This window comes from Triturus cristatus, unplaced genomic scaffold (genome assembly GCF_964204655.1).
Source record: "Triturus cristatus unplaced genomic scaffold, aTriCri1.1 SCAFFOLD_465, whole genome shotgun sequence".
Classification (NCBI taxonomy): domain Eukaryota; kingdom Metazoa; phylum Chordata; class Amphibia; order Caudata; family Salamandridae; genus Triturus; species Triturus cristatus.
Window position 1 is genome coordinate 67,559 of NW_028187791.1, and position 26,915 is coordinate 94,473.

General features: G+C 51.0%; 4 protein-coding genes across 4 annotated transcripts; 3 read left to right on the plus strand and 1 right to left on the minus strand.

The window, feature by feature from the left end:
• The first annotated feature begins 14,624 nt into the window (after positions 1-14,624).
• On the plus strand, positions 14,625-15,551 carry LOC146770496 (histone H1.3-like). Its single transcript, XM_085640422.1, has one exon. The coding sequence runs from the start codon at positions 14,854-14,856 to the stop codon at positions 15,502-15,504; it is 651 nt and encodes a 216-aa protein (XP_085496548.1). The 5' UTR covers positions 14,625-14,853; the 3' UTR covers positions 15,505-15,551.
• A 127-nt stretch (positions 15,552-15,678) lies between these two features.
• Positions 15,679-16,677, plus strand: LOC146770497 (histone H3). The gene has a single exon (XM_085640423.1). It carries the CDS (start codon positions 16,261-16,263, stop codon positions 16,669-16,671), a length of 411 nt encoding a protein of 136 aa, XP_085496549.1. The 5' UTR covers positions 15,679-16,260; the 3' UTR covers positions 16,672-16,677.
• A 636-nt stretch (positions 16,678-17,313) lies between these two features.
• Positions 17,314-18,731, minus strand: LOC146770498 (histone H2B 1.2-like). The gene has a single exon (XM_085640424.1). The coding sequence runs from the start codon at positions 17,771-17,773 to the stop codon at positions 17,393-17,395; it is 381 nt and encodes a 126-aa protein (XP_085496550.1). The 5' UTR covers positions 17,774-18,731; the 3' UTR covers positions 17,314-17,392.
• Positions 18,732-19,255: 524 nt separating this feature from the next.
• On the plus strand, positions 19,256-19,567 carry LOC146770499 (histone H4-like). The gene has a single exon (XM_085640406.1). It carries the CDS (start codon positions 19,256-19,258, stop codon positions 19,565-19,567), a length of 312 nt encoding a protein of 103 aa, XP_085496532.1.
• The last annotated feature ends 7,348 nt before the right edge of the window (positions 19,568-26,915 follow it).

The following is a 26,915-nucleotide window of genomic DNA, read 5'->3' on the forward strand; positions in this document are numbered from 1 at the left end:
TTTCCAGCACCCAGGCACCAGTTTTACTGATGCTTGTGACGTTTGCAGGTGTTAGGCTTCAAGGGGATGAAGTCGCACCTTCTACCCAGGGTTATGGAGCTCCGCTCAGGGTGAGAATTCAGGGTTCACCCCTGGCTGGTGGTGTGAAAACAAAACACTTCACATACTCATTAAAGTGTATTTAACTCCTTTACAGTATCAGAATAGGACCTGCAATGCCTTGGGTGTGTTTCCAGCCTCCAGACTCCAGTTTTACTGATACTGGTGACATTTGCAGGTGTTAGGCTTCAAGGGGATGAAGTCGCAACTTCTACCCAGGGTTATGGAGCTCCGCGCAGGGTGAGATATCAGGGTTCACCCCTGGATGAAAGTGTGAAAATAAAACACTTCACTTACTCAGGAAAGTGTATTTAACTCATTTACAGTATCAGAACAAGGCCTGCAAGGCCTTGGGTTTGTTTCCAGCCTCCAGGCACCAGTTTTACTGATACTGGTGACATTTGCAGGTGTTATGCTTCAAGGGGATGAAGTCGCACCTTCTACCCAGGGTCATGGAGCTTCGCGCAGGGTAAGATTTCAGGGTTCACCCCTGGCTGGAGGTGTGAAAATAAAACACTTCACATACTCAGGAAAGTGTATTTAACTGCTTTACAGTATCACAATAAGGCCTGCAAGGCCTTGGGTGTGTTTCCAGCCTCCAGGCACCAGTTTTACTGATACTTGTGACATTTGCAGGTGTTAGGCTTCAAGGGGATGAAGTCGCACCTTCTACCCAGGGTTATGGAGCTCCGCGCAGGGTGAGATTTCAGGGTTCACCCCTGGATGGAAGTGTGAAAATAAAACACTTCACTTACTCAGGAAAGTGTATTTAACTCCTTTACAGTATCAGAACAAGGCCTGCAAGGCCTTGGGTTTGTTTCCAGCCTCCAGGCACCAGTTGTACTGATACTTGTGACACTTGGAGGTGTTATGCTTCAAGGGGATGAAGTCGCACCTTCTACCCAGGGTCATGGAGCTCCGCGCAGGGTGAGATTTCAGGCTTCACCCCTGGCTGGAGGTGTGAAAATAAAACACTTCACATACTCAGGAAAGTGTATTTAGCTCCTTTACAGTATCAGAATAAGGCCTGCAAGGCCTTGGGCCTACTTCCAGCCTCCTGGCACCAGTTTTACTGATACTTGTGACATTTGCAGGTGTTAGGCTTCAAGGGGATGAAGTCGCACCTTCTACCCAGGGTCATGGAGCTCCGCGCAGGGTAAGGTTTCAGGCTTCACCCCAGGCTGGAGGTGTGAAAATAAAACACTTCACATACTCAGGAAAGTGTATTTAGCTGCTTTACTGTATCAGAATAAGGCCTGCAAGGCCTTGGGCCTACTTCCAGCCTCCTGGCACCAGTTTTACTGATACTTGTGACATTTGCAGGTGTTAGGCTTCAAGGGGATGAAGTCGCACCTTCTACCCAGGGTCATGGAGCTCCGCGCAGGGTGAGATTTCAGGCTTCACCCCTGGCTGGAGGTGTGAAAATAAAACACTTCACATACTCAGGAAATTGTATTTAGCTGCTTTACAGTATCAGAATAAGGCCTGCAAGGCCTTGGGCCTACTTCCAGCGTCCTGGCACCAGTTTTACTGATACTTGTGACATTTGCAGGTGTTAGGCTTCAAGGGGATGAAGTCGCACCTTCTACCCAGTGTCATGGAGCTCCGCGCAGGGTGAGATTTCTGGCTTCACCCCAGGCTTGAGGTGTGAAAATAAAACACTTCACATCCTCAGGAAAGTGTATTTAACTGCTTTACAGTATCATAATAAGGCCTGCAAGGCCTTGGGTGTGTTTCCAGCCTCCAGGCACCAGTTTTACTGATACTTGTGACATTTGCAGGTGTTAGGCTTCAAGGGGATGAAGTCGCACCTTCTACCCAGGGTCATGGAGCTCCGCGCAGGGTGAGAATTCAGGGTTCACCCCTGGCTGTTGGTGTGAAAACAAAACACTTTACATACTCAGTAAAGTGTATTTAACTCCTTCACAGTATCAGAACAAGGCCTGCAAGGCCTTGGGCCTACTTCCAGCCTCCTGGCACCAGTTTTACTGATACTTGTGACATTTGTAGGTGTTAGGCTTCAAGGGGATGAAGTCGCACCTTCTACCCAGGGTCATGGAGCTTCGCGCAGGGTAAGATTTCAGGGTTCACCCCTGGCTGGAGGTGTGAAAATAAAACACTTCACATACTCAGGAAAGTGTATTTAACTGCTTTACAGTATCACAATAAGGCCTGCAAGGCCTTGGGTGTGTTTCCAGCCTCCAGGCATCAGTTTTACTGATACTTGTGACATTTGCAGGTGTTAGGCTTCAAGGGGATGAAGTCGCACCTTCTACCCAGGGTTATGGAGCTCCGCGCAGGGTGAGATTTCAGGGTTCACCCCTGGATGGAAGTGTGAAAATAAAACACTTCACTTACTCAGGAAAGTGTATTTAACTCCTTTACAGTATCAGAACAAGGCCTGCAAGGCCTTGGGTTTGTTTCCAGCCTCCAGGCACCAGTTGTACTGATACTTGTGACACTTGGAGGTGTTATGCTTCAAGGGGATGAAGTCGCACCTTCTACCCAGGGTTATGGAGCTCCGCGCAGGGTGAGATTTCAGGGTTCACCCCTGGATGGAAGTGTGAAAACAAAACACTTCACATTCTCAGTAAAGTGTATTTAACTCCTTTACAGTATCAGAATAGGACCTGCAATGCCTTGGGTGTGTTTCCAGCCTCCAGACACCAGTTTTACTGATACTGGTGACATTTGCAGGTGTTAGGCTTCAAGGGGATGAAGTCGCAACTTCTACCCAGCGTTATGGAGCTCCGCGCAGGGTGAGAATTCAGGGTTCACCCCTGGCTGTTGGTGTGAAAACAAAACACTTTACATACTCAGTAAAGTGTATTTAACTCCTTCACAGTATCATAACAAGGCCTTGGGCCTAGTTCCAGCCTCCTAGCACCAATTTACTGATACTTGTGACATTTGCAGGTGTTAGGCTTCAAGGGGATGAAGTTGCACCTTCTACCCAAGGTTATGGGGCTCCGCGCAGGGTGAGAATTCAGGGTTCACCCCTGGCTGTTGGTGTGAAAACAAAACACTTTACATACTCAGTAAAGTGTATTTAACTCCTTCACAGTATCAGAACAAGGCCTGCCAGGCCTTGGGCCTAATTCCAGCCTCCTGGCACCAATTTACTGATACTTGTGACATTTGCAGGTGTTAGGCTTCAAGGGGATAAAGTTGCACCTTCTACCCAAGGGTATGGAGCTCCGCGCAGGGTGAGATATCAGGGTTCACCCCTGGCTGGAGGTGTGAAAATAAAACACTTCACATACTCAGGAAAGTGTATTTAACTCCTTTACAGTATCAGAATAAGGCCTGCAAGGCCTTGGGTGTGTTTCCAGCATCCAGGCACCAGTTTTACTGATGCTTGTGACATTTGCAGGTGTTAGGCTTCAAGGGGATGAAGTCGCACCTTCTACCCAGGGTCATGGAGCTCCGCGCAGGGTTATGTTTCAGGGTTCACCCCTGGCTCAAGGTGTGAAAACAAAACACTTCACATACTCAGGAAAGTGTATTTAGCTGCTTTACAGTATCAGAACAAGGCCTACAAGGCCTTGGGCCTACTTTCAGCCTCCTGGCACCAGTTTTACTGATACTGGTGACATTTGCAGGTGTTAGGCTTCAAGGGGATGAAGTCGCAACTTCTACCCAGGGTTATGGAGCTCCGCGCAGGGTGAGAATTCAGGGTTCACCCCTGGCTGTTGGTGTGAAAACAAAACACTTTACATACTCAGTAAAGTGTATTTAACTCCTTCACAGTATCAGAACAAGGCCTGCAAGGCCTTGGGCCTACTTCCAGCCTCCTAGCACCAATTTACTGATACTTGTGACATTTGCAGGTGTTAGGCTTCAAGGGGATGAAGTTGCACCTTCTACCCAAGGTTATGGAGCTCCGCTCAGGGTGAGAATTCAGGGTTCACCCCTGGCTGGTGGTGTGAAAACAAAACACTTTACATACTCAGTAAAGTGTATTTAACTCCTTCACAGTATCAGAACAAGGCCTGCAAGGCCTTGGGTGTGTTTCCAGCCTCCAGGTACCAGTTTTACTGATACTTTGTGACATTTTAAGGTGTTAAGCTTCAAGGGGATGAAGTCTCACCTTCTACCCAGGGTTATAGAGCTCCGCGCAGGGTGAGATTTCAGGGTTCACTCCAGGTTGGAGGTGTGAAAATAAAACACCTCACATTCTCAGGAAAGTGTATTTAGCTCCTTTACAGTATCAGAATATGGCCTGCAAGGCCTTGGGCCTACTTCCAGCCTCCTGGCACCAGTTGTACTGATACTTGTGACATTTGTAGGTGTTAGGCTTCAAGGGGATGAAGTCGCACCTTCTACCCAGGGTCATGGAGCTCCGCGCAGGGTGAGATTTCAGGCTTCACCCCTGGCTGGAGGTGTGAAAATAAAACACTTCACATACTCAGGAAAGCGTATTTAGCTGCTTTACAGTATCAGAATAAGGCCTGCAAGGCCTTGGGCCTACTTCCAGCCTCCTGGCACCAGTTTTACTGATACTTGTGACATTTGTAGGTGTTAGGCTTCAAGGGGATGAAGTCGCACCTTCTACCCAGGGTCATGGAGCTCCGCGCAGGGTGAGATTTCAGGGTTCACCCCAGGCTTGAGGTGTGAAAAATATACACTTCACATACTCAGGAAAGTGTATTTAGCTGCTTTACAATATCAGAATAAGGCCTGCAAGGCCTTGGGCCTACTTCCAGCCTCCTGGCACCAGTTTTACTGATACTTGTGACATTTGTAGGTGTTAGGCTTCAAGGGGATGAAGTCGCACCTTCTACCCAGGGTTATGGAGCTCCGCGCAGGGTGAGATTTCAGGGTTCACCCCTGGATGGAAGTGTGAAAATAAAACACTTCACATACTCAGGAAAGTGCATTTAGCTGCTTTACAGTATCAGAATAAGGCCTGCAAGGCCTTGGGCCTACTTCCAGCCTCCTGGCACCAGATTTACTGATACTTGTGACATTTGCAGGTGTTAGGCTTCAAGGGGATGAAGTCGCACCTTCTACCCAGGGTTATGGAGCTCCGCGCAGGGTGAGATTTCAGGGTTCACCCCTGGATGGAAGTGTGAAAATAAAACACTTCACTTACTCAGGAAAGTGTATTTAACTCCTTTACAGTATCAGAACAAGGCCTGCAAGGCCTTGGGTTTGTTTCCAGCCTCCAGGCACCAGTTGTACTGATACTTGTGACACTTGGAGGTGTTATGCTTCAAGGGGATGAAGTCGCACCTTCTACCCAGGGTCATGGAGCTCCGCGCAGGGTGAGATTTCAGGCTTCACCCCTGGCTGGAGGTGTGAAAATAAAACACTTCACATACTCAGGAAAGTGTATTTAGCTGCTTTACAGTATCAGAATAAGGCCTGCAAGGCCTTGGGCCTACTTCCAGCCTCCTGGCACCAGTTTTACTGATACTTGTGACATTTGTAGGTGTTAGGCTTAAAGGGGATGAAGTTGCACCTTCTACCCAGGGTTATGGACCTTCGCGCAGGGTATGATTTCGGGTTTCAACCCTGGCTGGAGATGTGAAATCAAAACACTTCACAGACTCAGTAAAGAGTATTTAAGTCCTTCACAGTAACAGAACAAGGCCTGCAAGGCCTTTGGCCTGATTCCAGCCTCCTGGCACTAATTTACTGATACTTGTGACATTTGCAGGCGTTAGGCTTCAAGGGGACAAAGTCGCACCTTCTACCCGGGCTTATGGAGCTCCGCGCAGGGTGAGATATCAGGGTTCACCCCTGGCTGGAGGTGTGAAAATAAAGCACTTCGCATACTCAGGAAAGTGTATTTAACTCCTTTAACGTATCAGAATAATGCCTGCAAGGCCTTGGGTGTGTTTCCAGCCTCCAGGCACCAGTTTTACTGATAATTGTGACATTTGCCGGTGTTAGGCTTCATGGGGATGAAGTTGCACCTTCTACCCAGGGTTATGGAGCTCCGCGCAGGGTGAGAAGTCAGGGTTCACCCCTGGCTGGAGGTGTGAAAATAAAACACTTCACATACTCAGGAAAGTGTATTTAGCTGCTTTACAGTATCGGAATAAGGCCTGCAAGGCCTTGGGCCTACTTCCAGCCTCCTGGCACCAGTTTTACTGATACTTGTGACATTTGTAGGTGTTAGGCTTCAAGGGGATGAAGTCGCAACTTCTACCCAGGGTTATGGAGCTCCGCGCAGGGTGAGATTTCAGGGTTCACCCCTGGATGGAAGTGTGAAAATAAAACACTTCACTTACTCAGGAAAGTGTATTTAACTCCTTTACAGTATCAGGATAAGGCCTGCAAGGCCTTGGGTGTGTTTCCAGCACCCAGGCACCAGTTTTACTGATGCTTGTGACGTTTGCAGGTGTTAGGCTTCAAGGGGATGAAGTCGCACCTTCTACCCAGGGTTATGGAGCTCCGCTCAGGGTGAGAATTCAGGGTTCCCCCCTGGCTGGTGGTGTGAAAACAAAACACTTCACATACTCATTAAAGTGTATTTAACTCCTTTACAGTATCAGAATAGGACCTGCAATGCCTTGGGTGTGTTTCCAGCCTCCAGACTCCAGTTTTACTGATACTGGTGACATTTGCAGGTGTTAGGCTTCAAGGGGATGAAGTCGCAACTTCTACCCAGGGTTATGGAGCTCCGCGCAGGGTGAGATATCAGGGTTCACCCCTGGATGGAAGTGTGAAAATAAAACACTTCACTTACTCAGGAAAGTGTATTTAACTCATTTACAGTATCAGAACAAGGCCTGCAAGGCCTTGGGTTTGTTTCCAGCCTCGAGGCACCAGTTGTACTGATACTTGTGACACTTGGAGGTGTTATGCTTCAAGGGGATGAAGTCGCACCTTCTACCCAGGGTCATGGAGCTTCGCGCAGGGTAAGATTTCAGGGTTCACCCCTGGCTGGAGGTGTGAAAATAAAACACTTCACATACTCAGGAAAGTGTATTTAACTGCTTTACAGTATCATAATAAGGCCTGCAAGGCCTTGGGTGTGTTTCCAGCCTCCAGGCACCAGTTTTACTGATACTTGTGACATTTGCAGGTGTTAGGCTTCAAGGGGATGAAGTCGCACCTTCTACCCAGGGTTATGGAGCTCCGCGCAGGGTGAGATTTCAGGGTTCACCCCTGGATGGAAGTGTGAAAATAAAACACTTCACTTACTCAGGAAAGTGTATTTAACTCCTTTACAGTATCAGAACAAGGCCTGCAAGGCCTTGGGTTTGTTTCCAGCCTCCAGGCACCAGTTGTACTGATACTTGTGACACTTGGAGGTGTTATGCTTCAAGGGGATGAAGTCGCACCTTCTACCCAGGGTCATGGAGCTCCGCGCAGGGTGAGATTTCAGGCTTCACCCCTGGCTGGAGGTGTGAAAATAAAACACTTCACATACTCAGGAAAGTGTATTTAGCTGATTTACAGTATCAGAATAAGGCCTGCAAGGCCTTGGTACTACTTCCAGCCTCCTGGCACCAGTTTTACTGATACTTGTGACATTTGTAGGTGTTAGGCTTAAAGGGGATGAAGTTGCACCTTCTACCCAGGGTTATGGACCTTCGCGCAGGGTATGATTTCGGGTTTCAACCCTGGCTGGAGATGTGAAATCAAAACACTTCACAGACTCAGTAAAGAGTATTTAAGTCCTTCACAGTAACAGAACAAGGCCTGCAAGGCCTTTGGCCTGATTCCAGCCTCCTGGCACTAATTTACTGATACTTGTGACATTTGCAGGCGTTAGGCTTCAAGGGGACAAAGTCGCACCTTCTACCCGGGCTTATGGAGCTCCGCGCAGGGTGAGATATCAGGGTTCACCCCTGGCTGGAGGTGTGAAAATAAAGCACTTCGCATACTCAGGAAAGTGTATTTAACTCCTTTAACGTATCAGAATAATGCCTGCAAGGCCTTGGGTGTGTTTCCAGCCTCCAGGCACCAGTTTTACTGATAATTGTGACATTTGCCGGTGTTAGGCTTCATGGGGATGAAGTCGCACCTTCTACCCAGGGTTATGGAGCTCCGCGCAGGGTGAGAAGTCAGGGTTCACCCCTGGCTGGAGGTGTGAAAATAAAACACTTCACATACTCAGGAAAGTGTATTTAACTCCTTTACAGTATCAGAATAAGGCCTGCAAGGCCTTGGGTGTGTTTCCAGCATCCAGGCACCAGTTTTACTGATGCTTGTGACCTTTGCAGGTGTTAGGCTTCAAGGGGAGGAAGTCGCACCTTCTACCCAGGGTCATGGAGCTCCGCGCAGGGTTAGATTTCAGGGTTCACCCCTGGCTCAAGGTGTGAAAACAAATCACTTCACATACTCAGTAAAGTGTATTTCACTCCTTTACAGTATCAGAATAGGGCCTGCAATGCCTTGGGTGTGTTTCCAGCCTCCAGACACCAGTTTTACTGATACTGGTGACATTTGCAGGTGTTAGGCTTCAAGGGGAAGAAGTCGCACCTTCTACCCAGGGTCATGGAGCTCCGCGCAGGGTTAGATTTCAGGGTTCACCCCTGGCTCAAGGTGTGAAAACAAAACACTTCACATACTCAGGAAAGTGTATTTAACTCCTTTACAGTATCAGGATAAGGCCTGCAAGGCCTTGGGTGTGTTTCCAGCACCCAGGCACCAGTTTTACTGATGCTTGTGACGTTTGCAGGTGTTAGGCTTCAAGGGGATGAAGTCGCACCTTCTACCCAGGGTTATGGAGCTCCGCTCAGGGTGAGAATTCAGGGTTCACCCCTGGCTGGTGGTGTGAAAACAAAACACTTCACATACTCAGTAAAGTGTATTTAACTCCTTTACAGTATCAGAATAGGACCTGCAATGCCTTGGGTGTGTTTCCAGCCTCCAGACTCCAGTTTTACTGATGCTTGTGACATTTGCAGGTGTTAGGCTTCAAGGGGATGAAGTCGCAACTTCTACCCAGGGTTATGGAGCTCCGCGCAGGGTGAGAATTCAGGGTTCACCCCTGGCTGTTGGTGTGAAAACAAAACACTTTACATACTCAGTAAAGTGTATTTAACTCCTTCACAGTATCAGAACAAGGCCTGCAAGGCCTTGGGCCTACTTCCAGCCTCCTAGCACCAATTTACTGATACTTGTGACATTTGCAGGTGTTAGGCTTCAAGGGGATGAAGTTGCACCTTCTACCCAAGGTTATGGAGCTCCGCGCAGGGTGAGAATTCAGGGTTCACCCCTGGCTGTTGGTGTGAAAACAAAACACTTTACATACTCAGTAAAGTGTATTTAACTCCTTCACGGTATCAGAACAAGGCCTGCAAGGCCTTGGGCCTAATTCCAGCCTCCTGGCACCAATTTACTGATACTTGTGACATTTGCAGGTGTTAGGCTTCAAGGGGATAAAGTTGCACCTTCTACCCAAGGGTATGGAGCTCCGCGCAGGGTGAGATATCAGGGTTCAACCCTGGCTGGAGGTGTGAAAATAAAACACTTCACATACTCAGCAAAGTGTATTTAACTCCTTTACAGTATCAGAATAAGGCCTGCAAGGCCTTGGGTGTGTTTCCAGCATCCAGGAACCAGTTTTACTGATGCTTGTGACATTTGCAGGTGTTAGGCTTCAAGGGGATGAAGTCGCACCTTCTACCCAGGGTTATGGAGCTCCGCGCAGGGTGAGAATTCAGGGTTCACCCCTGGCTGTTGGTGTGAAAACAAAACACTTTACATACTCAGTAAAGTGTATTTAACTCCTTCACAGTATCAGAACAAGGCCTGCAAGGCCTTGGGCCTACTTCCAGCCTCCTAGCACCAATTTACTGATACTTGTGACATTTGCAGGTGTTAGGCTTCAAGGGGATGAAGTTGCACCTTCTACCCAAGGTTATGGAGCTCCGCGCAGGGTGAGAATTCAGGGTTCACCCCTGGCTGTTGGTGTGAAAACAAAACACTTTACATACTCAGTAAAGTGTATTTAACTCCTTCACAGTATCAGAACAAGGCCTGCAAGGCCTTGGGCCTAATTCCAGCCTCCTGGCACCAATGTACTGATACTTGTGACATTTGCAGGTGTTAGGCTTCAAGGGGATAAAGTTGCACCTTCTACCCAAGGGTATGGAGCTCCGCGCAGGGTGAGATATCAGGGTTCACCCCTGGCTGGAGGTGTGAAAATAAAACACTTCACATACTCAGGAAAGTGTATTTAACTCCTTTACAGTATCAGAATAAGGCCTGCAAGGCCTTGGGTGTGTTTCCAGCATCCAGGCACCAGTTTTACTGATGCTTGTGACATTTGCAGGTGTTAGGCTTCAAGGGGATGAAGTCGCACCTTCTACCCAGGGTTATGGAGCTCTGCGCAGGGTGAGAATTCAGGGTTCACCCCTGGCTGTTTGTGTGTAAACAAAACACTTCACATACTCAGTAAAGAGTATCTATCTCCTTCACAGTAACTGAACAAGGCCTGCAAGGCCTTGGGCCTAATTCCAGCCTCCAGACACCAGTTTTAATGATCCTTGTGACATTTGCAGGTGTTAGGCTTCAAGGGGAGGAAGTCGCACCTTCTACCCAGGGTCATGGAGCTCCGCGCAGGGTTAGATTTCAGGGTTCACCCCTGGCTCAAGGTGTGAAAACAAAACACTTCACATTCTCAGTAAAGTGTATTTAACTCCTTTACAGTATCAGAATAGGACCTGCAATGCCTTGGGTGTGTTTCCAGCCTCCAGACACCAGTTTTACTGATACTGGTGACATTTGCAGGTGTTAGGCTTCAAGGGGATGAAGTCGCAACTTCTACCCAGCGTTATGGAGCTCCGCGCAGGGTGAGAATTCAGGGTTCACCCCTGGCTGTTGGTGTGAAAACAAAACACTTTACATACTCAGTAAAGTGTATTTAACTCCTTCACAGTATCAGAACAAGGCCTGCAAGGCCTTGGGCCTACTTCCAGCCTCCTAGCACCAATTTACTGATACTTGTGACATTTGCAGGTGTTAGGCTTCAAGGGGATGAAGTTGCACCTTCTACCCAAGGTTATGGAGCTCCGCGCAGGGTGAGAATTCAGGGTTCACCCCTGGCTGTTGGTGTGAAAACAAAACACTTTACATACTCAGTAAAGTGTATTTAACTCCTTCACAGTATCAGAACAAGGCCTGCAAGGCCTTGGGCCTAATTCCAACCTCCTGGCACCAATTTACTGATACTTGTGACATTTGCAGGTGTTAGGCTTCAAGGGGATAAAGTTGCACCTTCTACCCAAGGGTATGGAGCTCCGCGCAGGGTGAGATATCAGGGTTCACCCCTGTCTGGAGGTGTGAAAATAAAACACTTCACATACTCAGGAAAGTGTATTTAACTGCTTTACAGTATCATAATAAGGCCTGCAAGGCCTTGGGTGTGTTTCCAGCCTCCAGACACCAGTTTTACTGATACTGGTGACATTTGCAGGTGTTAGGCTTCAAGGGGATGAAGTTGCACCTTCTACCCAAGGTTATGGAGCTCCGCGCAGGGTGAGAATTCAGGGTTCACCCCTGGCTGTTGGTGTGAAAACAAAACACTTTACATACTCAGTAAAGTGTATTTAACTCCTTCACAGTATCAGAACAAGGCCTGCAAGGCCTTGGGCCTAATTCCAGCCTCCTGGCACCAATTTACTGATACTTGTGACATTTGCAGGTGTTAGGCTTCAAGGGGATAAAGTTGCACCTTCTACCCAAGGGTATGGAGCTCCGCGCAGGGTGAGATATCAGGGTTCACCCCTGGCTGGAGGTGTGAAAATAAAACACTTCACATACTCAGGAAAGTGTATTTAACTCCTTTACAGTATCAGAATAAGGCCTGCAAGGCCTTGGGTGTGTTTCCAGCATCCAGGCACCAGTTTTACTGATGCTTGTGACATTTGCAGGTGTTAGGCTTCAAGGGGATGAAGTCGCACCTTCTACCCAGGGTTATGGAGCTCCGCGCAGGGTGAGAATTCAGGGTTCACCCCTGGCTGTTTGTGTGTAAACAAAACACTTCACATACTCAGTAAAGAGTATTTATCTCCTTCACAGTAACTGAACAAGGCCTGCAAGGCCTTGGGCCTAATTCCAGCCTCCAGACACCAGTTTTACTGATGCTTGTGACATTTGCAGATGTTAGGCTTCAAGGGGAAGAAGTCGCACCTTCTACCCATGGTCACGGAGCTCCGCGCAGGGTTAGATTTCAGGGTTCACCCCTGGCTCAAGGTGTGAAAACAAAACACTTCACATACTCAGTAAAGTGTATTTCACTCCTTTACAGTATCAGAATAGGGCCTGCAATGCCTTGGGTGTGTTTCCAGCCTCCAGACACCAGTTTTACTGATACTGGTGACATTTGCAGGTGTTAGGCTTCAAGGGGAAGAAGTCGCACCTTCTACCCAGGGTCATGGAGCTCCGCGCAGGGTTAGATTTCAGGGTTCACCCCTGGCTCAAGGTGTGAAAACAAAACACTTCACATACTCAGGAAAGTGTATTTAACTCCTTTACAGTATCAGGATAAGGCCTGCAAGGCCCTGGGTGTGTTTCCAGCATCCAGGCACCAGTTTTACTGATGCTTGTGACGTTTGCAGGTGTTAGGCTTCAAGGGGATGAAGTCGCACCTTCTACCCAGGGTTATGGAGCTCCGCTCAGGGTGAGAATTCAGGGTTCACCCCTGGCTGGTGGTGTGAAAACAAAACACTTCACATACTCAGTAAAGTGTATTTAACTCCTTTACAGTATCAGAATAGGACCTGCAATGCCTTGGGTGTGTTTCCAGCCTCCTAGCACCAATTTACTGATACTTGTGACATTTGCAGGTGTTAGGCTTCAAGGGGATGAAGTTGCACCTTCTACCCAAGGTTATGGAGCTCCGCGCAGGGTGAGAATTCAGGGTTCACCCCTGGCTGTTGGTGTGAAAACAAAACACTTTACATACTCAGTAAAGTGTATTTAACTCCTTCACAGTATCAGAACAAGGCCTGCAAGGCCTTGGGTGTGTTTCCAGCCTCCAGGTACCAGTTTTACTGATACTTTGTGACATTTTAAGGTGTTAAGCTTCAAGGGGATGAAGTCTCACCTTCTACCCAGGGTTATAGAGCTCCGCGCAGGGTGAGATTTCAGGGTTCACCCCAGGTTGGAGGTGTGAAAATAAAACACCTCACATTCTCAGGAAAGTGTATTTAGCTCCTTTACAGTATCAGAATATGGCCTGCAAGGCCTTGGGCCTACTTCCAGCCTCCTGGCACCAGTTGTACTGATACTTGTGACATTTGTAGGTGTTAGGCTTCAAGGGGATGAAGTCGCACCTTCTACCCAGGGTCATGGAGCTCCGCGCAGGGTGAGATTTCAGGGTTCACCCCTGGATGGAGGTGTGACTATGTGGAGTGTTTTGTTTTCACACCTCCAGCCAGGCATGAACCCTGAAATCTCACCCTGCGCGGAGCTCCTCAACCCTGTGTAGAAGGTGCAACTTCATCCCCTTGAAGCTGTACACCTCCAAATGTCACACATATTACTAAAACAGGTACCTGGAAGCTAGGGATGGGCCGGAGATCCTGAAGGCTAAGATCTGATACTGGGACTGGTGTTCATGTACGTTCTGGACTATGTGAAGTGTTCTGTTTTCTTCCCCTACCTCCGTCCAAATTAGCAGCAGGCCTCGATTAGGCTACAGGGCGCAGAATATCATTTCTGGTCTCAGGTCTCCCTCGTGATATACCATTGGATTCAGGAGTGGTCCCCACTCCAGCGATAGGGCTCAGTAGAACAGTTGTAGTCACATGCCTCACTCTGTACTGTACTATTCAGTTCCGCAGTGGGCCTCCCCCCGGTCATAGGCTCAGCGTCTGACATACAGTAACTCACTCTGTCTACAGATGTCACCTCAGACGTACACCTAGCTCCAGCTTTAAAAATCAGCTCAGTAGAGTGCCTCCATGCCGGTACTGGGGTCTCCATTTCAGGTGCATTCCCACCCTCTGCTCTCACTTGGGGTGTTTTTAAACATGTAGGCCTAACTCGGCCGCCTTCCTTCGTTGTGTCACTGTATTTATTTTATTTAGTCTGCGCCCGCCTCCTCTGGCTCGGCGCTCGGCAGTGAATGCCCTCTGCCTGCATGTGAAGCTGCCAGCACACGGCCGCCTGGTGATGCATGCGAGGCCGGAGCCAGGGCCGTGCCCCGCTGCTTGTAAAAGGCCTCCGGTTGCGCCCCCCCCAGCCGTGGGTGCCACAGCCGAGGGTGCAGGCGCCGGGCTGGGGGCTCCCTGGCATTGTTTCCACCCCGCGCTCGGCCGGCGGAGCCCTGTGTTACTTCGGCCCGTTCCAGAACGCGCTCCCCGCGGCCCCCGCAGCCCCACTGTGACGCCGCAGGGCCCGCTCCCTGCAGGAGCCCCCTCCCTCCCGCGGGCCGCCGCTCCCGGCCGCAGGAGGCGAGAGTGGACCGGGGAAAAGGGGCCGGGAGCCCGCGATTTCAGGCATGGAGGCGTCCACCGTCGGGGGAGCGCCGTCTCCCCGCGGATCACAAGCCAGGGACGAGGGGTGGATCCGAAACGGGGGCAGGCCCGGGAGAGGGCCGAAGCTGGGCTCCTGGTCATACATGTGTGGAAGCGCGTGTTTAACTGATTGTGCTTTAAAACGTGGATAATCGGAAGGTAGGAAACACAAAAGTCAGCTCGGAGCAGAGAGCCGAGTGTGCCTCGCAGAGCCCTGTCTGCTCGCGACCAATCAGAGGCTGGCTCCTCCCTGTATATATTCACGGGGCTCGGGCCGAGAGGGACATTTCTGTTCTGTGACAGCGCCCGCGCCGAGACTTGCATTGCAATGGCCGAAACCGCTCCAGCCGCCGCGGCGCCTCCCGCTGAGGTCGCCCCCAAGAAGAAGCAGCAGAAGAAGACAGCGGGGGCCTCCAAGGCCAAGAAGCCTTCCGGCCCCAGCGTGGCCGATCTGATCTTGAAGGTGGTGACCGCCTCTGCCGAGAGGAAGGGAGTCTCCCTGTCGGCCATGAAGAAGGGGCTGATCGCCGAGGGCTACGATGTGGACAAGAACAAGAGCCGGGTCAAGGCCTCCGTCAAGAGCCTGGTCAGCAAAGGCGCCCTGGCCCAGCTGAAGGGCACCGGGGCCTCCGGATCCTTCAAGGTGAACAAGAAGCAGCTGGAGGGCAAGAAGGCGGCCAAGAAGGCGGCCGCCAAGACCAAGAAACCAGCGGCCAAGAAAGCTGCCCCTGCTGCCAAGAAGCCCAAAAAGGCTCCCGCGGGGGTCAAGAAGAGCCCTAAGAAGGTCAAGAAGCCAGCGGCAGCAAAGAGCCCCAAGAAGCCCAAGGCTGCCCCCGCCAAGAAGGCTGCCAAGAGCCCAGCGAAAGCCAAGGCGGCGAAGCCCAAAGTGGCCAAGAAAAGCCCTGCCAAGGTAGTCAAACCCAAGGCAGCCAAGCCCAAAGCAGCCAAGCCCAAGAAGGCAGCGCCCAAGAAGAAGTAAGGGCTTGCACCGAGACACTGCAAACACAACGGCTCTTTTAAGAGCCATCCACCCGGTCTAGAAGAGAGCTTGTTCACCCCCACCCTTTCACCCCGCGTGCACACTTCTCAATAATAATAAACGGCACAGTAAATCCCTAGCGCACCTTTACACACGCGAGTGCCGTGTGTGATCTTGGTCATATGAACGGCTCTTTTGGTGCTGCGTGGATTGGAATCTTTATAACAAAGAAAGAAGGGGGTCTGGGAGTTATTAGACCTCAGTTTATAATAAATGTGAGATAACGTGTGCCTTGGTGCTTTCACTGTATCCGGGCAGACTCGAAGTGGTGTCTGCATAAAGCAGACGATTGTGAACGTGAAATCGAGCGCAGTCAACGGCGGCGTGTTCCAGGGTGACCAAGGGCGGTACACTTAAAACATCCTGGTCTCCTCGCCCAGTTGATCGGGGGCGAGTGGTTCGTGTGACTACAAATGAGTGGATGGACACGGAGACAAAGGTTGACCGAAGCGCGGGCTTCGGCTCCAACGTACATCGTCCAATCGGAGGGTGTCTTTTTCTCCACAGCTCATTGGAGAGGCAGGCTACAGCCTCCGGTTGAGTAGCCAATCGTTGCACACCGCGGGCTGTTTTCAAACCTGGGGCGGTCGCTTCAGCCAACCAGAGCAGCCCTCCGTCTTCGAGTGCATAAATAGGGCTCTTGCCTGCTCGAACTCCATTCTTCCTCGCTCGTCGTTGAGAGAGACCGCTCCCGCCATGGCCCGCACCAAGCAGACAGCCCGCAAGTCCACCGGCGGCAAAGCGCCTCGCAAGCAGCTGGCCACCAAGGCTGCCCGCAAGAGCGCCCCTGCCACCGGTGGAGTCAAGAAGCCTCACCGCTACCGACCCGGCACTGTGGCTCTCCGCGAGATCCGCCGCTACCAGAAGTCCACCGAGCTCCTCATCCGCAAGCTGCCCTTCCAGCGCTTGGTGAGGGAGATCGCCCAGGACTTCAAGACCGACCTGCGCTTCCAGAGCTCCGCCGTCATGGCCCTGCAAGAGGCCAGCGAGGCCTACCTGGTCGGGCTCTTCGAGGACACCAACCTGTGCGCCATCCACGCCAAGAGGGTGACCATCATGCCCAAGGACATCCAGCTGGCCCGTCGTATCCGAGGCGAGAGGGCCTAAGGAGACACCGACCCGAACAACCACCACAACGGCTCTTTTAAGGGCCACCACCCTGTCACCTACGAGCTTCTCTTATCTGCCATGTTCTACAGGTGTGGGTGGGTGGGCTGGCTGAGAGTACCCCGAGTACTGGGTAACTTATACCGGCACTGGGAAACTTATACCGGCACTGGGAAATCCGAGCACTCGGTGTGCACAGCCACCTCTTCAATTAATAAAGCGCTTTGTTTGGGTAGAGGGTCGTGCTGGGATCCGCTGGTCACAAGCCAGCGCTGTGGGGCATCTGTACATCGGGTTTATGTGTCCCGATTTCGGGAGCCTTTGCCCTGGGGCGGATGTTAGCCGTTGCCCCTGGTCTTAAAGTACAAACACAACGTGACACCCGCACACACTAAAACTGGTCGCAGGAAACAATAAGCCCGGGGGCAGCCGTGCGAGTTCCGCGTGGGCTTTATTTAACGTCATCGTTACATTACAGTGCTTGTGTGACACTTGGTCCCAAAGAGGGCTCATTCATATAAACATGCTTATTAAAACGGGTTGCCTGGTCCATCGTCCCTCGGTCTGCAGCAAGCCCCGTGAGAGCGGGTCTTGTGCGCTCAACATTACCGTTTAAAACACTTCTTTCTCCGGTCATAAATGAAGCACATTAGCTCTTAGGGGAGGACGTGAGTGGCCCTTAAAAGAGCCGTTGTGTTAGTTGGGGATGCGCCTCGAAGCCTTACTTGGCGCTGGTGTACTTGGTGACGGCCTTGGTGCCCTCGGACACGGCGTGCTTGGCCAGCTCTCCGGGCAGCAGCAGACGCACTGCGGTCTGGATCTCCCGGGAGGTGATGGTGCGCCGCGAGTTGTAGTGGGCCAGGCGGGAAGCCTCCCCGGCGATGCGCTCGAAGATGTCGTTCACGAAGGAGTTCATGATGCCCATGGCCTTGGAGGAGATGCCGGTGTCCGGGTGCACCTGCTTCATCACTTTGTAAATGTAGATAGCATAGCTTTCCTTCCTGCTCCTCTTGCGCTTCTTCCCGTCCTTCTTGGGCGGCTTGGAGAGCGCTTTCTTGGAGCCCTTCTTGGGAGCCGGCGCGGACTTGGCTGGTTCAGGCATGGTCGACAATCTGCACCGCTTCCTGTGGAGCCGAGAGAAATAAGGCAGGCGAGCCCGGCACTTGTATTTATAGGCTGGCCGTGTAAAGTAGCTGCTTCTCTGCTCTCCCGTCTCATTGGCAGGCTCAGGCAGGGCCCCCACTTCCCTTTGTAATGCGGTACTGGAACTTTGATTGGTGAAAAGGAAGCCCTCCTCCCTCCAATGAGAAGAACTATCAGAGCCTAGCTGTCAACCAATCAGAAGCGCCCGAAGTCTTTATATCGCCGGAGTCCCGCAGAACAGCAGTACTATTCTCTCTGTTGTGTGAGTGAGCCCCTGCATCGATCGCCATGTCTGGACGCGGAAAGCAAGGAGGAAAGGCCCGCGCTAAGGCCAAGACACGCTCTTCCAGAGCCGGGCTCCAGTTCCCCGTGGGCCGTGTGCACAGGCTGCTCCGCAAGGGAAGCTACGCCGAGAGGGTGGGCGCCGGTGCCCCAGTCTATCTGGCTGCAGTCCTGGAGTACCTGACCGCTGAGATCCTGGAGCTGGCCGGCAACGCGGCCCGGGACAACAAAAAGACCCGCATCATCCCCAGACACCTCCAGCTGGCCATCCGCAACGACGAGGAGCTGAACAAGCTGCTGGGCCGAGTCACCATCGCCCAGGGAGGAGTCCTGCCCAACATCCAGGCCGTGCTGCTGCCCAAGAAAACCGAGAGCCACAAGGCAGGGGGCAAAGCAAGCAAGTAAAGGCCCGCAGACCACCGTGGAAACGCACCCTAAACACAAAGGCTCTTTTCAGGGCCAACCACAGACTCCATCAAAGAGCGTATCCGTGGCCAAGGTGTTACTCTGGCGGCTTCATAGTTGCGGCAGCGCCCGCACCGTCGCTACATAGGAGGGCATGCACAAGCCCTCGGACGTACACGTAGATCTTGCCCCCGTCCCAAAACCTAGCTTGAGGCCCACAATAATAATGTTTTTGTAAAAAAAAAAAAAAAATGTACATTTTAATAGGGGCAGTTTACAGACTTGCCACAACCGGGCGTGACATGTGGACAGTGTTACGGGGTGGCGGGCGGCCGCACACAGCTGGGTGCTGCCGGCGAGGCCGTTAACCTGTTTGCTCCATTAACACTTTTCAGAGCCTTCTGTTCATGGTGGGAGCGGGCACCGAGCGCCAGGGTTAGGCGGGCCGCGGTGACGAGTGGGGGCCCGGGAAGGGAGGCGCGTGTGTGTGTGCTTGACTGTGATCTATGCCCCGGCGGCAGCTGCAGAGTCCACGACAAAGAGGCGGCTGGGAGCGCGCTCTTTTTCAAACGGCAACGGCCGCTCCAGCCCCCGCTCCCTGCAGAGGGCGGTCCGGGGCGGGCTCCCTCGCCATCCTTTGAGTCACGTGGGCCGCTTGCAGCGCCCTAGCTGGTCCGGCACAGCTCCTCCATATAAGCAGCCGCCGCTGGCCGCGGCCCTCATTTCTGCTCAGTCACAGCACCGACAGGAGACCATGTCTGGACGCGGTAAAGGAGGGAAGGGGCTCGGCAAAGGCGGCGCCAAGAGGCACCGCAAGGTGCTCCGGGACAACATCCAGGGCATCACCAAGCCAGCCATTCGCCGCCTGGCGCGCCGTGGCGGGGTCAAGCGCATCTCCGGCCTCATCTACGAGGAGACCCGCGGGGCGTTGAAGGTTTTCCTGGAGAACGTGATCCGGGACGCCGTCACCTACACCGAGCACGCCAAGAGGAAGACCGTCACCGCCATGGATGTGGTCTACGCCCTGAAGCGTCAGGGTCGCACCCTCTACGGATTCGGCGGGTAAACACTCGGCTTGCCCACGGAAAAAACAAAACAAAACCCAAAGGCTCTTTTAAGAGCCGACCACGATGTCATGGGAGAGCTGTGTCTATGCGCTAGGGCTGCTTTCTAGGCCCACAGCGGGTCGAGTGAGGGGTGCATCAGGGGAACTCTCCGCAGCCACCCTGCCATGCAAGGCACTGTCCCGGGGCCAGGGTGCCTTCCTGGAGCCCCGGCATGGGGGTCCAGGGGCGCGTTCATCCCAGTCCAGCCCATGGGGCCGCTATCCTGAAGCCCTGTACTGGGCACCTAAGGCGGGTATAGCCCGGCCCAGGGGCCCGCCATCCTGGAGCCCTGAACTGGGGACCTAAGGCGGGTATAGGCCGGCCCAGGGGCCCGCCATCCTAGAGCCCTGTACTGGGGACCCAAGGCGAGTTTGGCCCGGCCCAGGGCCGGTCATTTCTCCCTCAACTATTAAGCCCCCACGTAGTGGGGGTTTACAGAACACGGACGAGGGACAAAGGTTAGAGTTAGCCGCGCCGGGAGTGCGGCCGGCCATCTGGTCGCCGAGTTGCGCGACCAGATGGCCCTCGGAGCTGAGCGACCAGATGGCCGGGCGGCGGATCGGCCGCGCTAACTCTAACTTTTGTCTCCCGCTCGGGCGCTGTAAGCCCCCACTCCGTGGGGGCTTAATAGTCAGTAAAATAGAGTTCCCATGCAGGGCCATGGGGTGTGGGATCCTCATTTTTTTTGTGATCGATCGTGACCGATTTCGGGACCCTCTGGGCCTCTAAGCACCTGTTTTAGTACTTTTTTTAAATTTATTTATTTATTCTTTTGTTGGCATTTTGGTTCAAGGGGACCATGGCACTACTTCTACCCAGGGCAATGGAGCTCCGCTTCGGGTAACATTTCAGGTTTTCCCCCTTAGCTGGAGATGGGCCCCAATAAAAAAAAAAAATCGCAATAATAATATAATACATATATTTTTATTTTTTTATTTTTTTTTCGCCCAAAAATGAAATAATGTCCTTCACAGTATCTGGTCCATTTTATTAGCCTCCAGTCACCCCTTTAACAATGTTTAATACAAAAATAAAAAAAAAGTACTAACATTTTAGGTCCAAGGGGACGAAGTCACTTTTTCTACACAGGGCTATGGAGCTTCGATTGGGGTAATATTTCAGGATTTAACCCTCGGCTGGAGGTGGGAAAAAAAACTTCACTCAAAAGGTACACAAAGCCCTTTACATTATCAGATCCAAGACTTCAGTGTCTCGGGCCCATTTCTAGCCTCCAGGCGCTTGATTTATTCTTTTTATGACATTTTGAAAATTACAGGTTTAAGGGGACACAGTATCTCCTTCTACCCAGGGCTATGGAGCTCCGCGCAGGGTGAGATTTCAGGGTTCACCCCTGGCTGCAGGTGTGAAGATAAAACACTTCACATAATCAGGAAAGTGTATTTAGCTGCTTTACAGTATCAGAACAAGGCCTGCAAGGTCTTGGGTTTGTTTCCAGCCTCCAGGCACCAGTTGTACTGATCCTTGTGACACTTGGAGGTGTTATGCTTCAAGGGGATGAAGTCGCACCTTCTACCCAGGGTCATGGAGCTCCGCACAGGGTGAGATTTCAGGCTTCACCCCTGGCTGGAGGTGTGAAAATAAAACACTTCACATACTCAGGAAAGTGTATTTAGCTGCTTTACAGTATCAGAATAAGGCCTGCAAGGCCTTGGGCCTACTTCCAGCCTCCTGGCACCAGTTTTACTGATACTTGTGACATTTGCAGGTGTTAGGCTTCAAGGGGATGACGTCTCACCTTCTACCCAGGGTCATGGAGCTCCGCGCAGGGTGAGATTTCAGGGTTCACCCCTGGATGGAAGTGTGAAAATAAAACACTTCACATACTCAGGAAAGTGTATTTAACTCCTTTACAGTATCAGAACAAGGCCTGCAAGGCCTTGGGCCTACTTCCAGCCTCCTGGCACCAGATTTACTGATACTTGTGACATTTGTAGGTGTTAGGCTTCAAGGGGATGAAGTCGCACCTTCTACCCAGTGTCATGGAGCTCCGTGCAGGGTGAGATTTCAGGCTTCACCCCTGGCTCAAGGTGTGAAAACAAAACACTTCACATACTCAGTAAAGTGTATTTCACTCCTTTACAGTATCAGAATAGGGCCTGCAATGCCTTGGGTGTGTTTCCAGCCTCCAGACACCAGTTTTACTGATACTGGTGACATTTGCAGGTGTTAGGCTTCAAGGGGAAGAAGTCGCACCTTCTACCCAGGGTCATGGAGCTCCGCGCAGGGTTAGATTTCAGGGTTCACCCCTGGCTCAAGGTGTGAAAACAAAACACTTCACATACTCATGAAAGTGTATTTAACTCCTTTACAGTATCAGAACAAGGCCTTGGGCCTACTTCCAGCCTCCTGGCACCAGATTTACTGATACTTGTGACATTTGTAGGTGTTAGGCTTCAAGGGGATGAAGTCGCACCTTCTACCCAGGGTCATGGAGCTCCGCGCAGGGTGAGATTTCAGGGTTCACCCCAGGCTTGAGGTGTGAAAATAAAACACTTCACATACTCAGGAAAGTGTATTTAGCTCCTTTACAGTATCAGAATAAGGCCTGCAAGGCCTTGGGCCTACATCCAGCCTACTGGCACCAGTTTTACTGATACTTGTGACATTTGCAGGTGTTGGGCTTCAAGGGGATCAAGTCGCACTTTCTACCCAGGGTTATGGAGCTCCGCGCAGGGTGAGATTTCAGGGTTCACCCCATGCTTGAGGTGTGAAAATAAAAGCTTCACATACTCAGGAAAGTACATTTAGCTCCTTTACAGTATCAGAATAAGGCCTGCAAGGCCTTGGGCCTACTTCCAGCCTCCTGGCACCAGATTTACTGATACTTGTGACATTTGTAGGTGTTAGGCTTCAAGGGGATGAAGTCGCACCTTCTACCCAGTGTCATGGAGCTCCGTGCAGGGTGAGATTTCAGGCTTCCCCCCTGGCTGGAGGTGTGAAAATAAAACACTTCACATACTCAGGAAAGCGTATTTAGCTGCTTTACAGTATCAGAATAAGGCCTGCAAGGCCTTGGGCCTACTTCCAGCCTCCTGGCACCAGTTTTACTGATACTTGTGACACTTGGAGGTGTTATGCTTCAAGGGGATGAAGTCGCACCTTCTACCCAGGGTCATGGAGCTCCGCGCAGGGTGAGATTTCAGGCTTCACCCCTGGCTGGAGGTGTGAAAATAAAACACTTCACATACTCAGGAAAGTGTATTTAGCTGCTTTACAGTATCGGAATAAGGCCTGCAAGGCCTTGGGCCTACTTCCAGCCTCCTGGCACCAGTTTTACTGATACTTGTGACATTTGTAGGTGTTAGGCTTCAAGGGGATGAAGTCGCACCTTCTACCCAGGGTCATGGAGCTCCGCGCAGGGTGAGATTTCAGGCTTCACCCCTGGCTGGAGGTGTGAAAATAAAACACTTCACATACTCAGGAAAGTGTATTTAGCTCCTTTACAGTATCAGAATAAGGCCTGCAAGGCCTTGGGCCTACTTCCAGCCTCCTGGCACCAGTTTTACTGATACTTGTGACATTTGCAGGTGTTAGGCTTCAAGGGGATGAAGTCGCACCTTCTACCCAGGGTCATGGAGCTCCGCGCAGGGTAAGGTTTCAGGCTTCACCCTAGGCTGGAGGTGTGAAAATAAAACACTTCACATACTCAGGAAAGTGTATTTAGCTGCTTTACAGTATCAGAATAAGGCCTGCAAGGCCTTGGGCCTACTTCCAGCCTCCTGGCACCAGATTTACTGATACTTGTGACATTTGTAGGTGTTAGGCTTCAAGGGGGTGAAGTCGCACCTTCTACCCAGGGTCATGGAGCTCCGCGCAGGGTGAGATTTCAGGGTTCACCCCAGGCTTGAGGTGTGAAAATAAAACACTTCACATACTCAGGAAAGTGTATTTAGCTCCTTTACAGTATCAGAATAAGGCCTGCAAGGCCTTGGGCCTACATCCAGCCTACTGGCACCAGTTTTACTGATACTTGTGACATTTGCAGGTGTTGGGCTTCAAGGGGATCAAGTCGCACCTTCTACCCAGGGTTATGGAGCTCCGCGCAGGGTGAGATTTCAGGGTTCACCCCATGCTTGAGGTGTGAAAATAAAAGCTTCACATACTCAGGAAAGTATATTTAGCTCCTTTACAGTATCAGAATAAGGCCTGCAAGGCCTTGGGCCTACTTCCAGCCTCCTGGCACCAGTTTTACTGATACTTGTGACATTTGCAGGTGTTAGGCTTCAAGGGGATGAAGTCGCACCTTCTACCCAGCGTCATGGAGCTCCGCGCAGGGTGAGATTTCAGGCTTCACCCCTGGCTGGAGGTGTGAAAATAAAACACTTCACATACTCAGGAAATTGTATTTAGCTGCTTTACAGTATCAGAATAAGGCCTGCAAGGCCTTGGGCCTACTTCCAGCGTCCTGGCACCAGTTTTACTGATACTTGTGACATTTGCAGGTGTTAGGCTTCAAGGGGATGAAGTCGCACCTTCTACCCAGTGTCATTGAGCTCCGCGCAGGGTGAGATTTCTGGCTTCACCCCAGGCTTGAGGTGTGAAAATAAAACACTTCACATCCTCAGGAAAGTGTATTTAACTGCTTTACAGTATCATATTAAGGCCTGCAAGGCCTTGGGTGTGTTTCCAGCCTCCAGGCACCAGTTTTACTGATACTTGTGACATTTGCAGGTGTTAGGCTTCAAGGGGATGAAGTCGCACCTTCTACCCAGGGTCATGGAGCTCCGCGCAGGGTGAGATTTCAGGGTTCACCCCAGGCTTGAGGTGTGAAAAATATACACTTCACATACTCAGGAAAGTGTATTTAGCTGCTTTACAGTATCAGAATAAGGCCTGCAAGGCCTTGGGCCTACTTCCAGCCTCCTGGCACCAGTTTTACTGATACTTGTGACATTTGTAGGTGTTAGGCTTCAAGGGGATGAAGTCGCACCTTCTACCCAGGGTTATGGAGCTCCGCGCAGGGTGAGATTTCAGGGTTCACCCCTGGATGGAAGTGTGAAAATAAAACACTTCACATACTCAGGAAAGCGTATTTAGCTGCTTTACAGTATCAGAATAAGGCCTGCAAGGCCTTTGGCCTACTTCCAGCCTCCTGGCACCAGATTTACTGATACTTGTGACATTTGCAGGTGTTAGGCTTCAAGGGGATGAAGCCGCACCTTCTACCCAGGGTTATGGAGCTCCGCGCAGGGTGAGATTTCAGGCTTCACCCCTGGCTGGAGGTGTGAAAATAAATCACTTCACATACTCAGGAAAGCGTATTTAGCTGCTTTACAGTATCAGAATAAGGCCTGCAAGGCCTTGGGCCTACTTCCAGCCTCCTGGCACCAGTTTTACTGATACTTGTGACATTTGTAGGTGTTAGGCTTCAAGGGGATGAAGTCGCACCTTCTACCCAGGGTCATGGAGCTCCGCGCAGGGTGAGATTTCAGGCTTCACCCCTGGCTGGAGGTGTGAAAATAAAACACTTCACACACTCAGGAAAGTGTATTTAGCTCCTTTACAGTATCAGAATAAGGCCTGCAAGGCCTTGGGCCTACTTCCAGCCTCCTGGCACCAGTTTTACTGATACTTGTGACATTTGCAGGTGTTAGGCTTCAAGGGGATGAAGTCGCACCTTCTACCCAGGGTCATGGAGCTTCGCGCAGGGTGAGATTTCAGGGTTCACCCCTGGATGGAAGTGTGAAAATAAAACACTTCACATACTCAGGAAAGCGTATTTAGCTGCTTTACAGTATCAGAATAAGGCCTGCAAGGCCTTTGGCCTACTTCCAGCCTCCTGGCACCAGATTTACTGATACTTGTGACATTTGCAGGTGTTAGGCTTCAAGGGGATGAAGCCGCACCTTCTACCCAGGGTTATGGAGCTCCGCGCAGGGTGAGATTTCAGGCTTCACCCCTGGCTGGAGGTGTGAAAATAAAACACTTCACATACTCAGGAAAGCGTATTTAGCTGCTTTACAGTATCAGAATAAGGCCTGCAAGGCCTTGGGCCTACTTCCAGCCTCCTGGCACCAGTTTTACTGATACTTGTGACATTTGTAGGTGTTAGGCTTCAAGGGGATGAAGTCGCACCTTCTACCCAGGGTCATGGAGCTCCGCGCAGGGTGAGATTTCAGGCTTCACCCCTGGCTGGAGGTGTGAAAATAAAACACTTCACACACTCAGGAAAGTGTATTTAGCTCCTTTACAGTATCAGAATAAGGCCTGCAAGGCCTTGGGCCTACTTCCAGCCTCCTGGCACCAGTTTTACTGATACTTGTGACATTTGCAGGTGTTAGGCTTCAAGGGGATGAAGTCGCACCTTCTACCCAGGGTCATGGAGCTTCGCGCAGGGTGAGATTTCAGGGTTCACCCCTGGATGGAAGTGTGAAAATAAAACACTTCACTTACTCAGGAAAGTGTATTTAACTCATTTACAGTATCAGAACAAGGCCTGCAAGGCCTTGGGTTTGTTTCCAGCCTCCAGGCACCAGTTGTACTGATACTTGTGACACTTGGAGGTGTTATGCTTCAAGGGGATGAAGTCGCACCTTCTACCCAGGGTCATGGAGCTTCGCGCAGGGTAAGATTTCAGGATTCACCCCTGGCTGGAGGTGTGAAAATAAAACACTTCACATACTCAGGAAAGTGTATTTAACTGCTTTACAGTATCACAATAAGGCCTGCAAGGCCTTGGGTGTGTTTCCAGCCTCCAGGCACCAGTTTTACTGATACTTGTGACATTTGCAGGTGTTAGGCTTCAAGGGGATGAAGTCGCACCTTCTACCCAGGGTTATGGAGCTCCGCGCAGGGTGAGATTTCAGGGTTCACCCCTGGATGGAAGTGTGAAAATAAAACACTTCACTTACTCAGGAAAGTGTATTTAACTCCTTTACAGTATCAGAACAAGGCCTGCAAGGCCTTGGGTTTGTTTCCAGCCTCCAGGCACCAGTTGTACTGATACTTGTGACACTTGGAGGTGTTATGCTTCAAGGGGATGAAGTCGCACCTTCTACCCAGGGTCATGGAGCTCCGCGCAGGGTAAGATTTCAGGGTTCACCCCTGGCTGGAGGTGTGAAAACAAATCACTTCACATACTCATTAAAGTGTATTTCACTCCTTTACAGTATCAGAATAGGGCCTGCAATGCCTTGGGTGTGTTTCCAGCCTCCAGTCACCAGTTTTACTGATACTGGTGACATTTGCAGGTGTTAGGCTTCAAGGGGAAGAAGTCGCACCTTCTACCCAGGGTCATGGAGCTCCGCGCAGGGTTAGATTTCAGGGTTCACCCCTGGCTCAAGGTGT

Excerpts from the sequence above, each read along its gene's own strand:
- LOC146770496 (XM_085640422.1), top strand. The coding sequence starts at position 14,854 with ATGGCCGAAACCGCTCCAGCCGCCGCGGCGCCTCCCGCTGAGGTCGCC.
- LOC146770497 (XM_085640423.1), top strand. The coding sequence starts at position 16,261 with ATGGCCCGCACCAAGCAGACAGCCCGCAAGTCCACCGGCGGCAAAGCG.
- LOC146770498 (XM_085640424.1), bottom strand. The coding sequence starts at position 17,773 with ATGCCTGAACCAGCCAAGTCCGCGCCGGCTCCCAAGAAGGGCTCCAAG.
- LOC146770499 (XM_085640406.1), top strand. The coding sequence starts at position 19,256 with ATGTCTGGACGCGGTAAAGGAGGGAAGGGGCTCGGCAAAGGCGGCGCC.